The sequence below is a fragment of the Propithecus coquereli genome, unplaced genomic scaffold, assembly GCF_000956105.1.
Source record: "Propithecus coquereli isolate 6110/MARCELLA unplaced genomic scaffold, Pcoq_1.0 Scaffold229, whole genome shotgun sequence".
Classification (NCBI taxonomy): domain Eukaryota; kingdom Metazoa; phylum Chordata; class Mammalia; order Primates; family Indriidae; genus Propithecus; species Propithecus coquereli.
The window spans coordinates 266,847-284,107 of NW_012147830.1; the positions used below are offsets into that span (position 1 = coordinate 266,847).

The following is a 17,261-nucleotide window of genomic DNA, read 5'->3' on the forward strand; positions in this document are numbered from 1 at the left end:
AGGCATGAGCCACTGCGCTTGGCCCAGATCATTCTCTTTTGAAGCACCTGTTGTTTCACCATCCTTTTCCATTTTCAGTTGCTACTGTCCACCTCTCCATTGCTGTGATCTGGTCAGTTCTCCCATATCACATCCACAAACTTCATAACACCCAGCATGTCTTGCTATTTCTATTACCATTACATGGCCTAATGTAACACTGGGCAATCAAAAGCTTAATTAAAGAGGAAAGGTTAGCTTTCTCTTTATCCATTCATCCACACATGTTAATTGGCCACCAGGCACTGGACTGGCACTGAGGTCTCAATATGGTGCCCTCCAGGAGGAAGCATCTCAGTGGGCAGGCAGGCAGGCGCTCAGCCCACAGCATGCAGCTGAGTACTGGACAGAAAGTGCCCAGCACCGGGTAGCAGGTGACAGAGGGTCTGCCGGGCCTCGGGATCAGCCGGGGCTTCCCAGAGGAGGAGATGGGTGAGCTGAGATCTGAAAGGCAATTGGAATTTACTGTGATGTGCTGAGGGGATTGCAGAGGCTAATGCAGCTGTAGCAGAAAGTCAGAGAACCAGTCGAGGTGGAACCAGAGAGGAGGGCACGGCCAGACGAGGCAGCCCTGCAGGACTCGAGTTTGCCCTTTATCCTCAGCAGAGGGCGGTGAGGACAGCCCCCGGCTTGCACATAGCAAACAGACTTGATGGTGCAGGGCGAGGGGACACAGGTGCACCAGACAGGAAGGCGTTTGCAGTTATCCCGGGGAGAGATGATCATGGTGGTTATGACTGGCCATCACCTCTGAGTACAAGTATTTCTTTTTAATGCCATTTGTGATTGTCTGGACTGATTCCTACAAGGAAACAGCTGCAACTGTTCTTCTGTTGGGAGTAATTTTTCTGTGATATAATTTCAAAATGATAGAAAAGAAGCAAGAATGACAATGATGATAGCAATAGCTAACATATATTGAATATTATCATATGCCAGCACGACCATATGCATTTTACACGTACTAAGTAAATCTTCACAACAGCACCATGCAGTAGGTACTATTATTTTCCCTATTTTATGAGGAAGAAACTGAGGGTAAGAGAGGTTAAATAAACTGTGCAAGTTACATAATAGTCTATAGCATAAACGAGATTATGTGTGGACTGTGTAGCCCAGTGCCTGGCACACTGAAGTGCTCAGTATGTGTTAGATGTCATCAGCTATTATTATGAACTGTGATTATCTTCCCATGGAGAACTGATGACTCCTAACTTCAGTCTTTATAGTGGATACAATGTTACATATTCATTAGAGGTAGGATAAAATTTTATCTTGGTATAATATAAATTCATAGATTTGACCTTTTAGATTTCATCACTTCTATTTTATAAAAGTTAATGGAGATGTACTTTGTATATGCCAAAGAACATATTCTTCTTTCTTCTGAGAAGCAACCAGGGATAGTGGGAAAGATTTTGGGACCTGCTGGAATTCGGCAGGGTCTGACAGCCCTCCATATACACCTCGATTTTATTGTACATACATTTGAGCTAGTTTACTAGAGGATCGGTCGCTTAGACACGTCTTCTTTGTTCCCTACGATGCCTAGCCTAGTCCCTCGTAATCAAAGAAAGCTCGCTAAGGGAATGGGAATGTCTGTCGTCATAACAGCAGCTCTGACAGTCCCCACATGTGCCCAGAGGTATTCAGTGGAACATCAGTGGATCATGCTTTGCTTTACGTGGAATGGGAAGTTCTGTTGTGATAGGAGTAAGATGCATTCATAGCCTTTAAATCAGTTGATTCATTTTTAAATGCTTCACTCCCAGGGATGCTCACTGAAAGGCTTGCTGTGGACAATGTTGAAAGATAATATTGGGCTGACATAGTGGTCAGTAATACTGAGCCTGACACGGAAAGAAAAATAGCCCATGATCTCCCTTATATGTGTAATCTTTTGTTAAAAAAATATACAGAGATAGAAAATAAAACAGTGGTTACCAGGGGCAGAGGGAAAGAAATGAGGGGATGTCAAAGATACAAAGTAGCTGACATGCAGGATGGACAAGACTAGAGATCTAATGCACAACACTAGAGATCTAATGCACAACATGAGCACTATAGTTAACGATATTATATCGTATTCAGGATTTTTGCTGAATTCGTAGATCTTAGCTGTCTTGCCACGCACAAAAGTAATAGGTAACTATGTGAGATGACGGATAAGTTAATTTGCTTCACTATAGTAACCGTGCTACTGTTTTTATTCCATAACCTCATGTTATATATCCTCAGTATACACAATGAACTTTATTTTAACAAAAGGAAATAGGAAATAATAACATGAAGTCTTTGTCCTTTGTTTTTCTAGCTAATTTGTGGCACTGGATCAACGAGGCTTGTGGCCGCCTAAGTGGAAATAAGGTAAAGTTAAAAGTCTTTAGTGCCTCCGTTAAGTACTTTCAACAGTTAGGCTGGTCTAGCCCTATTAGTCCAATACCGAGCCCCATGGCTCAAGTGGCACTTTCGTGTGTGGTGATTAAACCTCAATTCCCAGATGGATCCCCTTAGAACAACCCAAAACCCAACTCCATGCTCATCCTAAATGCCTGTTTTCTTGGCTTTCTTGGCCACACACTTACCATCTCTGTGTAAGTGTGTTATTTCTTTAGTACCAATCTTGATTGTCTAGCATAGATTTCTAGGAAGAACGAGATGCAACTTTCCTTGACTCTGTAGTTATTTGGTAACTTTTTACTTTAACATAACTTCAAAATTACAGGAAAGTGGTAGAAAGGCCTTCCACATGCGCTATACTCAGACCCACCAGTTTTCATTTTATCACATTGCTTTATTATTTGCGCACTCTCTACATGGCTTTATCTTGAACATTTTAGACTGAATGGCAGACAGTGGGTTCCTATGTCCTTCAATCCTTCATTGCGCATTTCTTAAGAACAAGGACGTTCTCACGTATAACCATAGTATATTTATCAAAATCAAGAAACTTAACAGTGGTACAATACCGTTAGCCAATCCACTTTTAATATTAAAATTTCATTAATTATCCCATTAAATCCTTTAGATCTACTTTCTTCAGTATAAAAATATATAAATTTTAAAGCATGAGCTCAAGCTTATTTCTCCAGTTCTATTCCCAGCACTACAGGATTCATCCTGGTCTTTCTGTTTTCCATATCTGAATCTCTCCTTTCTCAGCAGTATGAAACCTAGTTCCTATTATTCTCAAAATGTTTCCTCATTTGCTCAAAACTAGAATACACACAGAGTAGTTTCGGAGTTATAGCAAAACACAGAGCTACAGAATCGAGTTCAGTATTTGTTTATAGTTGTTTTTGTTTTTTGTATTTATATTGAGAATATATAGTCAAAATACTGTGCTCAAAATTTATTTGGGTTAGCTGTCCCCCTTGCTTAGACGTGAATATGCTATTTATTTGAAATGCAGCTAGAGTCATTTGTTTCTGGGTGTATTCCATTATAGCAGCGGTCTCCAACCTTTTTGGCACCAGGCACCGGTTTCATGGAAGACAATTTTTCCACACCCCTGGGAGGGTTGCAGGGAGGCAGCAGAGCTCTATGGCCCGGTCCCTAACAGGCCACAGACCAATCAATACCAGTCCACGGCCCAGGGACTGGGGACCACAGCATTATAGTATTCTCTTGCACTCCGTAATTTTAAATAACACAAAGTGCCGTGGTAAATGTTCCACCTGGACTTGTTATGGTGGAAATAATTAGTATAAATACCATTCTCAGCAGTGTTTAGTGAAACATGTTCTAATAACTTTGGATATTAATGCCTCTGCCTTCTGAATTTAAATTGGCAGGAGTCCTCAGGTGACAGTTGTATCAGCACCCACACAGCAGCCTCTAGTCAGCACCCAGTGCGTGAAGGTGTCTTACTGCTGACTCTGGAGGAGAAGCCGTTTCCAGAAGATATGTGCTATCCAGACAGTGGTGGTGTCTGTGGGGGAGCGTGTGCAGGAGGTGGTCCCTATGCACAGGGCCAAGATGTCGGGATGCTCTCCTTGGTCAGCAAGACCGAGACCGACGGGGACCCCTTCAAGCAGATTCCCACGGAAGACGAATACATGGACAGGCCTTCCCAGCCCCCAGACTGTTTACTGTTCCTGACTCAGCCTGGAAGCAAATCCACACCCCCTTTCTCTGAGCCCCTGGAGGTGGGGGAGAATGACAGTTTAAGCCAGTGCTTCACAGGGACAGACAGCATGCTGGATTCAGAAAACTGCAACTTCACTGAGCCCCTGTGCAGGACTGAATGGATTCCTGCATCCTCTGAAAAGTACTTGCAAAAAGAGGTGGAGGGTGGCAATTGCCCCCACTGGGCAGCCAGCTCCAACTCAGCAGATGGCTGCACAGGCTGCGGGAACCCTCCTAGGGAGGACCATGAACCCCTCATGGGTTCCCCGAAATGTGGACCCTTGCCCCAGTGTGCCTATGGCATGGGCCTTCCCCCTGAAGAAGTAGCCAGCGGGGCAGAGAGGGGAGAGCAGCCCCAGGACGGGGCTGATGGGAGGCTTCCAAACTCGACGAGGGGAGGTGCTGGGTCTGGAGGCTCCCCCAGTGACCAGCCACCTGCATCCGGTAAGTGACTTTCCTGGTCTCACTTCTGAGCAAAAAGGTCTGTTCTTGGCACAGGGTTTGGGGGCAGGTATTACAGGCCATTGAGGGAAGAGGAAACTAACATGGGAAAAATTCAGCTTGAGCGTTTTCTCTTAGTAACCATCTTTAGGCTGGTGTGGTGGCTCACACCTATAATCTCAGCACTTTGAGAGGCCAAGAGTGGAAGACTGCTTGGGGCCGGGAGTTCAAGACCAGGCTGGGCAACAAAGCGAGACCCTATTTCTACAAAAAGCTAAAAAATTAGTGGGGCGTGGTGGCACGTGCCTGCAGTCCTAGCTGCTTGGGAGGCTGAGATGGGAGGATCGCTTGAGCCCAGGAGTTCGAGGTTACAGTGAGCACAATCACACCACTGCACTCTAGCCTGGGTGACAGAGTGAGAACCTGTCTCTAAAAAAAAAAAAATGAAAAATAAGGGTCTTTAGAGGATGGGTTTGGATTCAGATCATGCATCGGACTGTGGATTGGGCTGTGTGACTGCGTCTTCTACCACTCCAGCTATTTCTGCATTTGTCCCATATCCTTCTGCATTCACGCTTCTCACACTAGGATTAGACCCCAACGTCAGCATCGACCCCCAGGAGACAAAGTCAACATTGACACCTCAGGACTGGCTGAATCAAAGGGTTCCCTCAGATTTCTGGTTTTTGGTTTTTGTGTTGAAAGCATCTTAGGACTCTAAAATCTCCTCCAAGAAGGCTCTTATAAATTTCAGGAGGACAAATAAAATTGTCTAGTTAATCCTTAATTAATTAATATTCATTGTGAGTAGTATGTTGCTTCTGTACCAAATTAATGATACAGTAAAACTGTCCTTTAATGTTTTATATGAGAAGCCCCTTTTATATCCACAATGTATAATGTATTTAGGGAACTAAGAGGATAATTTTAACAATTTAACATCATTATAGAGATTTATCACTGCAACACTGCTTGAGCATGAACAACCCACCAATTATAATATTATAACTTTTTTTCATGAGGGTAAAACACCATCTGTTTTATTATGTAGTTACAAAGGATTTTGCAGCTGACAGTAAGGCGGCTTCTGGCTCTGGGAAGTACTTGTCATGCGAGGGTCAGGGATCTCTTTGAGAATCTTCTGTCAGCTATAGACTTTCCCTCCAGAAAATAAATATATGGATATACTATTTAAGGGGCTTTACAGAATCCTCTAGCTCTCCAAAAAAAAATAAAAATAAAACCATCCACGGGCCACCCATTTCCAGAGATGCTTTTTCTTTTTCTTTTCTGCCTCTCTATTTAGACTACACGTGGTGCTAGCAGCCAGTCTGTGAATTATTCTATAACCCTGAGGCTGCTAGATCTGTGCCTTAAACACAGACACTGTTTTGCCTCGTGGTAACGGTGGTTCCTAGCTTTCGTCTGTTCCCCAAGCTTTGTGGTTTTGCTGCAACTAGACAAGTTCACTGACGTATAAATTCTGTAATATCAATTCTCCATCAAACTGCAAAGAGCAGAAAAACTGGTAGCTTTTTCCTTCGGAAGACCTCAGAATTTTTTTTAAGATTTGAAGGAATTTCCATGACAAAAAATTGGGCTCTGTTGTTCCTTTGCATTGTTCTATTTCTTCTCTAGTGGTTTATTTTCTTCCCCCTGGTTATGCAGACACAGAGAACACTAGTTATTTGGAGGCAAGAAGGCCGAAGCTCCGTCCAGGGCAGCAGCCAGGCCTTGGCAGCACCGCCCGGGGCAAACCAGTTTTTCAGTTGGTGACACCAGGAAGATGACGTTTCCACGGTGTGGAAATCACCAGCAGTTCTTAGAGGAATGGTGGTGGCCAAATTTAAAGATTGATCAACTGATTGATTGATGATTGATTTTTTTTTTTTTAAATGCCATGAAAACCAAAGCCAAAATGTTTGCTCTCCTGTAAAAGAGTTAAAACGGTGGCCTGGTCTGTTTTTCATTGTTTTTTATTTCTCCAGCATGAAACCTCTAGGCATAGAGGAAAGGAATAAAAAGTGTGTCATCAGCTAAGTGGTGTTAATATGCTTTTTCTGTCTTCTGTCTGGGGCTTGGCCATGCAAAACATCCGCAGAGAGCCTGCTGCGGTCGGGCCCCAGCGAGCAGGCCAAATTAATTTGCGCCTGAGGAGAAGCAGCAGCCAGATTGATTTCCGCGGCTGCGCTCTTCTTACAATTACTTCTGCATGAACAGGCCTTCTGGTTTCTGGTCAAAATAGCACTTTCTCGTTCTTTGGTTTTTTTTTTTTTAATTGTCATAATTTATGTTCTGTAAAACGTGTGAAAGAGGATGGAGCTTGGGTGAGAAGGCGGGGCCTGGATCCTGTTTGGCCTGAAGGCCCTGTGCTCTCAGGGCTGGAGGGAGGTGGCCTTTTTTATTGGGTTTTTGGATTTTTATATGCGGGTATTTGTATGTTTTTACTTACAGCCAAATCAAGTGGTTTCTGGAGAAATGACAGTGATTGGGGATATTCTCTGTAGGGAAGAGTGTCTCTTTTTGTCTTAACATCTTTTTGGAGAGAATGATGGCTTTTCAAACAGCTCCACAAGTAGAGATAACTTTTAAAAAGAATAATAATGTTGCTAAGGATATTTTAGCAGTGTTATAACTCTTAAAAGACAGTAAGAATTATTCATGAAGACCAAGAAAGGGTGGGGGGAAACTTTTCGTTATGTTTTAAATAACCATGCCTTAATTTAGGCCTTACGTTATGCCTATCCTGATGACGTGTGACGGTTACCTTGGTTACAAGCCCTCTCACCTGGAATTTGGAGCATTCTCACTGTGCCCCTAGCGAACTGTTATTTCACAGGAAAGAAATAACGACTGCCTGTGATTAGTGTGTCTATCACTGGCCAGTGGCTTGGTTTTGGCTCCTGAAGTCATTCATTTGGTTCAGCCACTGCTGAGCTGGAGAGAGTTGTTTATTTACTCGGCCCGCAGCAATTCTTGATGAACACTGGCTACATATTTCTTTTTCTATCAAACCTTTATTGAAGGTCCACTGAGCCATGGAGACTTGGAAAATCCTGAAAAACAACTAGGGATTAATGTCAGGGAGTGGACAACATGAAAAGAATCCATCATTTGAGAAATGCAGGCCATCCACAGCCTGCCCCTCTCTGACCCGAGGTCTGTCATTCATAATGAGTCTTGGGGTCTCTCTCACCAAGCCTGGGTACCCTCACACCCTTAGCAACTCAGTTCTACGCAGCCACAACCAGTCAGTAGGAATTCTTATAATATGATCTTTCTCCAAAGGTGGCTTAGTCATGGTATGTTAAGTGAATAGATGTTTATATGTTCATTCATCCAGTCAGGAATAAATAGATGAACAAGAAACTATCATTCCCTGTTCATCTTCCAAGTCACTCTCTGCCTACCACTTCTTTGGCCTGCTCTACGAGCCGAGGGAGAATGAGGGCACGGGAGCACTGGCACTAGCTGTCCTGGACACTTCTAGCGTCCTGGGCAGAGGAGGCAAAATCAACAGAGCAAAGGTGAGCTGGTTCGTCTGAGTGGCATAGACATTCTAAGGCAGTCACCTGGGAGCCATGGGCACTGGAGGTTGAAGACACCTGCCTGACTTCCTGTCTCTCCCCATCCTCAGTTCTCATCCTTGGGCCACTCTGTCTTGACATGACTGTTCTTGACCATCCACTTCCATCCTGAGAGTACAAAGGTTTTCCTACCCAAATGTGCCTCCCCTCCCCTTCTCCAATCCCAGCAATGGACAGTCCTCTAACTTCCTTCCTGCTCCTGCTAGAATGCCATCCACACCTTGTATTTCACTTTTAGCTAGGTATTGTAAGGACAGGTAGCAGTTCGTTGGCCCTGAAACATTAAGTTCAAACTGCTATTTTATAATTTGGTTGCAGTGGTAATATTCAGTGCTCATTGGTATTAAAAGTCAATGCATTATTTCAAAATAGATAAAAAACGTGGTCACTATATATTTTGCTTCATTTAGTCCTGCCTTTCCTCTTTCTGTACAAATAGGGTTCATTTTAGAAGGATTTGGTCCATAAGACTTTCTAAGTAATTTTCTAGCATGATTCAGAATGGAACTATTAAATACTGCTTCCCTTCTCTTACCATCATATACCCTGTTTCTTCCCAATGCCTGAAACAGAGCTTACATTTCCATAAAAAGAAAAATCACATGACAAGCATATGGGTTAAATATAAAATAAGTTTAAAAAAAAAATTCCGAAAGAACCCAATATAGCCTGGGTAGTTTGAGTGTATTTATGTATATTTTTAGTTCTGTTCCTTGGAAGAAAATCTACAATGACAATTTGGTGGTATTATTTGGCATAGTTCTTGTGATTTAATATTCATATGTTATGCATTTTAAACAACATAATAAGCTTTTGAGAAGAAAAGTGTGCACTATCTTGCTTTTTAAAAATGGAAATTCTGTCAGGGATTGTGTTCTTAGAACTAAGGTTATTCTTCCTGGCTGAGAAATGCAGATTCCACAGAGCCCGCTGAGTGAAGTATGGATTTAGCAAAGTATAAACATCCTTCTAATTATAATGGGACTCGTCACTGGTTCATTGTTCCTGTTGATTTGCATGCTATTCCTAACACTCTTGAGTTACCTGAACACGTCTCTAGCTAAGTCACATTAAATATTAATGTTAAGTCTATTAATCCATTTTAAATATTAGAAACTCTTAAAATTCCTAATTTAATAAAAATTCCCATGTTATTCTGGCTTTTAAAATCATGCTTTTGGGTAGCCTTTAAATATAATTCTGTCAGTCTCATTGTATTCAGAGACCTTTAAGACTGGATATCCTAAAGGTTACAGTTTTATCAGCGATATGACAGATGTTAGTTTGGAGGCGCTGGTTAAGCGCTTTGTGTATATCATCTTCCCAGCTGCTCACAGAGAGCCTGTGGGGCAAGTTCCTCACCAGGATCACACAGCTGGTAAGAAACGAAGCCATGATTCCGTTATCTGATGTGAAGCTTGTACCTCCAACCACACCATCTCCTCTTGAATCGGTGCCAGTGATATTGATTTCATTTGCTTGCTGTGCCTTGGAGAATCCTCAGTGTGACACAGACTAAGGACAAACGCAGGCCTGGAATAATAGGTTCCTCTGGTTGAGCAAGGGGCAGTGGCCAGGCCCAGAAGGTTGCACAGGAGGGACACGAGGGCCGTGCAGTGGGTCATCGTTACCTGCCTTGTAATGAGACCCCTCTCTTCTGCCAGTTGTCTCTGAAAGTTACTATTTTCACTGTCACGGTTTCCTTTGTGGGAACGCCCTTTCTTCCACGTGCCTCCTATCCCATCTTTTTTTGGAAGTGAAATAAACTTTAAATAAAGGCCAGGGGCAGCCTTGAAGGGGAAAGCTGTCAGAAAGGCATCCTAAAGACAGTAGGCAAGGAAGTGACAGGCCCTTGCTTGGCTCTATGGACTAACAGTACCTAGAAAAACCTCAGGCCTTTATTTTTGTATACAGACTATTTTTTAGAGCATTTTTAGGTTCACAGCAAAATTGAGGGGAAGGTTCAGAGAGTTCCCATATTCCTCCTCCTACACACGCACGGCCTCCCCAGCCAGTAACTGTTAACATCCCCCACCAGAGTGTGCATTTGTGACAACTGATGAACTTCCATTGACACATTGGGATCCCCTCTTCCTGTTGTACGTTCTATGGGTTTGGAAAAATTTATAACGACATGCATCCACCATTATAGCATCACACAGAATAGTTTTACCACCCTAAAAATCCTCTGTGTTCCACCTATCCATCCCTTCCTTCCTCTCCCTGAACTCCTGGCAACTACTCATCTTTTTACTGTCACCATAGTTTTGCCTTCTCCAGTTTGCCGTATAGTTGGAATTGTACAGTATTTCAGATTGGCTTCTTTTACCTAGTATTATGCATTTAAATTTCTTCCATGTCTTTTCATGACTTGATGGCTCCTTTATTTATAGATAGATAGATAGATAGATAGATATTTTTTTTTTTTTAGAGACAGGGTCTCACTCTGTTGCCCAGGCTGGCGTGCAGTGGCCTGATCACCATAATCTTGAACTCTTGAGCTCAAGCAATCCTCCTTGACTCATTTTTCAGTCAGGTTGTTTGTTTTCTTTTTGTTGGGTTTTAAGATTCTTTGCATAGTTTGGATAACAGCCCTTTATCAGATATAGCTTTAGCAAATATTTCTTCCAGTCTGTGGCTTATTTTTTCATGACTCTGCAGCTTGCTGACACAGTGGCCAGTTGATGTTGCCATCCCAGGGCCTTGCCCTCTCAGATCAGATGTGAGCTCTTCGACTGTAAACTCATCTGTCCTGAAATGCAGAAAGCAAACTTTAAGGAACTATTGCTTTTAGCAAGGACAGTTCAGACTGAGGTGTATTCCTGGATAAGGATATTACCAACTCATTCTAAGCCTTGATAGACACTAGTGCTATATTCAACTCACAGCTGACTTATGTGATGAGAAATGAGACCGTAGAGTCGAGTCGTAGAATTATACAGATGAGTGTTCTAACCAAAGGCAGTCATAATGATTGATGATTTCAGCAGAGAAAACAAAAGTTGATTAGATTTTCAGAGAAAGTGCCCTTCCAGTGTTCAAGATACTTTGAGATCCTCCAACAAGACAGGGATGGAAAGATAATATCACTACTCAGCGTATTTCATGACTCTTGGTGTCCTTGGGAGTTCTGTGAGCACTGATATTACTTTCTGGGAGTAGTAACGCCATCGTAGCACCTAATTCTTCGCTATTTCCCAAGCATTTGCAAATCCATCATCTCGTTTGACCCTTATGCCATCCTGCCAGATATTCACGTGATCATTTGTTCACCTATTTAACAAATATGTATTATGCATTTGCTCTGTACAGCTCTACCCTGCCAAGCTAGCATGGTTTGATAACTCTGGAGAGTTTTTAGATGACTTGTCCCAAATTCTCACCACTAGTGAGGGCCACACTGGGACAAGACCAGGGAGCTTTTGGACCCCTGCTGTCTCCTCTGTCCCACCCCATGTCTGCCCCTCCTGTACTCAAGCATCCGTTAGTACCCCCATCCCTGCAGTCACTACTTACCTCTGCTCTTCAAGGACTGAAACGCCACCATGACATTCACACTATTAGAGCACTTTCAGGTGAATCTGGATGGTGACAAGCCACGGAAAAAGAAGGCTATTAGACAGTTTTCATCCTTGAAACAGTGTCAGTCTGTAGAGGGGAAAACAACCCAACAAACCTGGAATGCTTAGATGCAAAGTGCCTGTAAACTAGTGTGTGTGATGCGGCCAGCAGGGCCTGGAGAGAGCACTCAGTAAATTCTGGATGTGCAGTGTTGTTTCTGTTACTCTTGTTATTGTGGAAGCTCTTAATCTCTCTCCACTTAACCCACAGATTAAACCTCATCCTCCCTTCCCTCTGTGAAGGAAGCCAGCTGAAGCCCACTGACACGCACTAGTGGGTCCCTCTAGAATACCCGGGCCCTTCTACTGCCACCGGGAGTGGCTGTGCTTACCAAAGCCCAGGGGTGTTCTCGGTTCTGCGAGTGTGAGCTGATCTTGTAGTAATTTAAAACTCTATTATGTTAACTGTGAAAATATGAGTTTGATACTTAAGAGGATGTTTCTCTGAAAACTACTGAATGCTTTGGGACAATTCAAAGAATGAGTTTCTACAATTTTTTTTCTATTAAAGTTGAGGTGGATGAGACAACTATGAAAGATGGGAGGAATAAAACCCTAGAAGGATTTTACACTTAGACTGCTTGGCAAGTGAATTTTAGTTAAAGAAACCAAAACTAGATATTGTAGGCAAAGCATTAGAGGTGTCATTGATAGAGTCAGGTAGACCCATTCTCAAAGGGACAGGCCTCAGTTTTACATCAGAAAGTTGACATTGAGGGTTTTACAGCAAGTGGCGGGTGGCATGGACATCAGGAAAACATCAGGATTTTGGGAACACCAATAGATAGTTTCTACAACTCAGTGTTTTACTGAATATGTAGTTCATCCGTAGACAAAATTTGATCGGCAGACACTTCAGCAATATTAAAACATGTCCAACTTCTAAGATGTTACCGCCAAAAACAGTGATGCTAAATTAGAGAATCAATGGGGGAAAACACAGAAAGATACTTCTAAGAGTTGCCCATCCCTCAGGACTGGGAGCATAATTTGCACAGCCCAGTAAAAATGAAAATGCGAGACCCCCTTGCACAAAAATGAATAGGAATTTCAAGATGACAGCAGAGCATTCAACCAATCATGGGGCCCTTCTGAGCAACTGCATAGGCTACCCACCCATGAAGACCCTCTGCCACCACTTACAAATTGCCACTTACTGTGATTGGCAAATCAGTAGGACTTTTTAAAAAAATGTTTAGTCTGTATCGGTTTACTATCTCTCACAAAATTCAGCATGGATGGACTTGATTGAAGGTTGTTTTTCACATTAATTGCACCGTTGATAAAGAAACACTTGAAGAAAAAACTTATTTGAGAATCTCCTGATCTTTCTAGGTAACTTTTCTTTACATCCTAATAGTCAGGAATTTTAAGGCCCTAGTTTTTGTCCTTCCCTATCCCCCGTGGTCCTCCAAGAATAATACTTTTGATTCGATCTATGAATCAAAGGATTTGGGAATGTTTAAATATATCACTTAGGCAAAAGGGTTTGAGTTCCATTTTAGAAAAAAATAGAAAAAAAGAACAAATATAGGTCCTATGGAATATTTAGGATATCAGTATCAAAGATATTGTTTGCCATGGGGCAATGGCATGGAATGAAATTCTCAACATGAAAGATTTAACACAAAATCTTGATGTACAAGATGATGTCAAAAAACATCATCTTTTTACCTGGGCTCAAACTAATTGAAGGTTTTGACAAGGAAGAAATAAACAACAATGGATTCATGATGATTTTTTGTTGAAAAACAAAATTTTAAATGGTGGAGAAATCATATATATCACGACATAAACAGATAAATCTGTGAAGAGGATAAAGAAGAAATGAGGTTAAATTTAAAACCATAAATCAATCATGCAGTGGCTAGAGATGTCCTCTGTGGTTTTATATCAGCAGCTGATGATGTTGTAATAATAAAAAAGGAGAACTATGTCAAGAAAAATCATACTTCTAAGCAACTTAAAATTACTTATTAAATGTATGTTTTTAATCAGTGTTTATGGTAAGTACATATAATTTTTTATTTCTCACTTTGACTTTTTCTATTAACTAAGTAGTGGTCCCTCAAGTAGGAAGGCTTCTCCTGTGTTGCTATGCCCACTTACTCTGCTACCACAGTGGGAGAGGCCCTTTTATCAGCCCTTGGTCAGTAGCGGCTGAGTTACTTGAAAAAGTCATTTTACAAATTCATATCTTAAATTGTTTTTAACTTAAACCATATAACTTATATTCACACACTGATTATTTTTAGCGTAAGACCATATATATTGGCTGCTGATAGTTTCCTGAGCCTTTTTCACATTAACCATGCCATCTTAATTTCCAGTTTCCATTGCTTTAGTGTGAAATGAGAAGTTAGAAATATGTGCAAAACAAATTTGAAAGCAAAATCCTTCTGGACTTCTCATGTTTCTTTTTCTTCTTCTTTTTCCTTCTTTCTCACTTCTCTATTGTCCCAGGAACAGTCTCATCATATTTGTCTAATCTGGGATATTTGTGGTGATAATCTCTGCGCTGTACATTTGGTTTTGGTTTTCTGTTGGCGGGAGTGGTGGTGGTGAAGCCAGCTTGCTTCTATGCTGCCATTTTGAAACTGGATGTCCCTCCTTTTTCTGTTTGTTTTTTTTTATAGTTTCCTTGCCCACACCACTACACCAGTTGTACAGTTTATTGCTGTTGTTTTCTTGTGTTTGTATTTTTTTTTTTAATCACTTTTATTTGGGTCCTTGAAAACATTTAGTTTGCTTAGAAACATTTCCCATTTTTTCCACACTTACATTTCACTGCTTTACATAGTAGATATTTAATTAAATTTCTTCGTGAGTTCATCTGGTGAAAACAGACTTGAGAAGTAACTCAGCAACTGGTGGGAACAGAAAGGCACAGACGTACTCGAGAGCGAGCTTAGTGTACGCTGTATGTTCGGAGCACCTGCCGGTGTATTTTAGAGGCATGGAGAACGTGCTGGCTAGCTGCTACACAGAATCACCAGCCTTCCTCACGTTGATTAGCAGTTATTAGGCACATAAATCCCTGCCACTGCCCATCTTGGAGTATATCCCATACAACTGCCTATGGGAGAAACAGCATGAGTCCCAGAACTCCCTTTGTGAATTTTGATTTGTTGCTCACACTTGAAATTCCTCTGTTTTCGTGGACTTTTCGCTGAGCCTCAACCTTGGCTTTTCTGCAGGTGCCCTGTGGGTGGGGGAAGGTTCCTGAAAGGAATTTCCTGTATGCCTATTGGTATTTTAGTCAGACCGTCCAAAACATGCCTTCCAAATGTGGGGAAAATCTCTTCATGTAGAGTGGTAACAGAAACTTCATTTTATTTGTATAAATTACTATTATGCTGAGTCACTACAGAGAAGAAAAAAGGTAAGGAAGGTGAATAGTGAGGAGGCGTTTTTTGTTTTTTTTTTTTGAGACAGAGTCTCACTGTGTTGCCCCGGCTAGAGTGCTGTGGCGTCATCTTAGCTCACAGCAACCTCAAACTCCTGGGCTCAAGCGATCCTCCTGCCTCAGCCTCCCGAGTAGCTGGGACTACAGGCATGCGCCACCATGCCCGGCTAGTTTTTTCTATATATTTTTAGTTGTCCAGTTAATTTCTTTCTATTTTTAGTAGAGGCGGGGTCTCGCTCTTGCTCAGGCTGGTCTTGAACTCCTGAGCTCAAACAATCCGCCCGCCTCGGCCTCCCAGAGTGCTAGGATTACAGGCGTGAGCCACCGCGCCCGGCCCTGAGGAGGTGTTTTGATGCTCATGTCCCCTGGTTGGACTAAAACGTTCTGTTTGTGATGGGGAGTGTTGGGAAGTTCCTAGATCTGCTTGGTTTGTGGCACTTATGTGTTACCTGGGAAATTTCTGGAATGTCAATCTTTAAAATGGAAGAATAATAACAGGTAGGAAACATTACATTTCCTAACATTTGTGGAACTTTCTATTTGTTTTTCAAAAGGTCCATTAATTAAAGACTGGCTACATCTAGTTGCCCACAAAGAATGATGACAGAAGCCCTTGGGGACAAAACACCCTTGAGGGTTCAGAAAGGAAGAGTGACTTATACGATTTTTTTTTTTTCCATTTTAGTTTTGTGAATCTCTTTATTTCCAGGAGTAAATTTTTTTAAATGTTAAGGAAATTTATTATATTAACCTATAATAAAAAAACTGAGCCCACTCGGCCCCATGATGGGCTGTTGGGGACCTCCATGGCAGGTGGGAGGCACGCAGGGCGGCAGAGGCCTCAGATGCGTCCAGTGGGACGTCCAGAGTCCAGTGGGAGAGGAGGTGGCCCCAGGCGGGCTCGGCGACCGCAGCTGGGCCGTCGGCGGTGCTTGCTGCAGGCTGATCGCACTTTTGTGCCATCTGAGTCTGTGCGTGGACAGTCCAGCGGTGCCCTCCTGCCAGTCTGGCCCCGGGCTTGCTGCGTTTCTCTCCTCTCCCTCTTCTCTCCTTCCTCCCGCCCTCCCCGCCCTGCTGCAGTGTGGCCTGGCGAGGTGACCGGTGCAGTTCCCAGAAGGGGCATGGAGCCGTCCCGTAGCACAGGGGCCGCCCGGCCGCCACTCGTGGGGAAGTTTCCTCTCACAAGACCGCGTCCTCGCCCGGAGGCGCTGACTCACCTCTCCTGTTCTCGCTCCCTCTGCCCCGCAGGAAATGTGACTGGAAACAGCAACTCCACGTTCATTTCCAGCGGGCAAGTGATGAACTTCAAGGGCGACATCATCGTGGTCTACGTGAGCCAGACGTCGCAGGAGGGCGCGGCGGGCGCGGGCGCGGCGGAGCCGGTGGGCCGCCCGGTGCAGGAGGAGACCCTGGCGCGCCGCGACTCCTTCGCCGGCAACGGCCCGCGCTTCCCGGACACGTGCGGCGGCGCCGACGGGCTGCGGGCGCCCGAGAAGGCGTCGCGGCCGGTGCAGGAGCAGGGCGGGGCGGAGGCCTGAGCGCGCGCGGCCCCGCAGCCACCCAGCCGGACGCGCGGGACATGCCGGCCCCGCAGCCGGAAGCTGCCCCCGAGTCAGTCCCCCTGCTGCGCCCCCTCCCTCCCGACACCGCCAAGGATCGGTACATTTATGGAAAATTCCCTGACGGTCCGTCCACATTGCTCTTCAGGGAGACAGTGTTTGTTCCAAGAGTAATTTTACCCCGTCTGCTCGCTGTTGTCCACGCACACGTACCCCCTAAGCACACAGGTGCACGCGCGCCCTCTGGCCGCCCACCCTTTGCTTTCTTTTACGGATTTTCTCCTCTCCCCTCCATCAGCAAAATGTCCCTTATGGCATCTGTTTTTAGGACTGTCCTGTCCTATTGAGGTCTGTACTTCCTCCCCTATATTTGTATTTCACTTTCATAGCATGTTTTGATCCTTTTTTCCTGCCTTTTTTTTAAGCTATTTAAGCGTTTTCTTGAAAATTCTTCTTTACATATTTTCTTTCGTGCCCCTTC

The 17,261-nt window shown here is 43.5% G+C and overlaps 1 protein-coding gene across 1 annotated transcript in view; it reads left to right on the forward strand.

Annotated features, from left to right (window-relative positions):
• Positions 1-16,759, forward strand: part of TNFRSF11A (tumor necrosis factor receptor superfamily, member 11a, NFKB activator) — a 43,480-nt gene extending 26,721 nt beyond the window's left edge. Inside the window, exons 8-10 of the mRNA XM_012645270.1 lie at positions 2,354-2,406; positions 3,834-4,611; positions 16,470-16,759. Coding sequence (XP_012500724.1) covers positions 2,354-2,406; positions 3,834-4,611; positions 16,470-16,759 — 1,121 coding nt within the window. The remainder of the gene's footprint in view (positions 1-2,353; positions 2,407-3,833; positions 4,612-16,469) is intronic.
• The last annotated feature ends 502 nt before the right edge of the window (positions 16,760-17,261 follow it).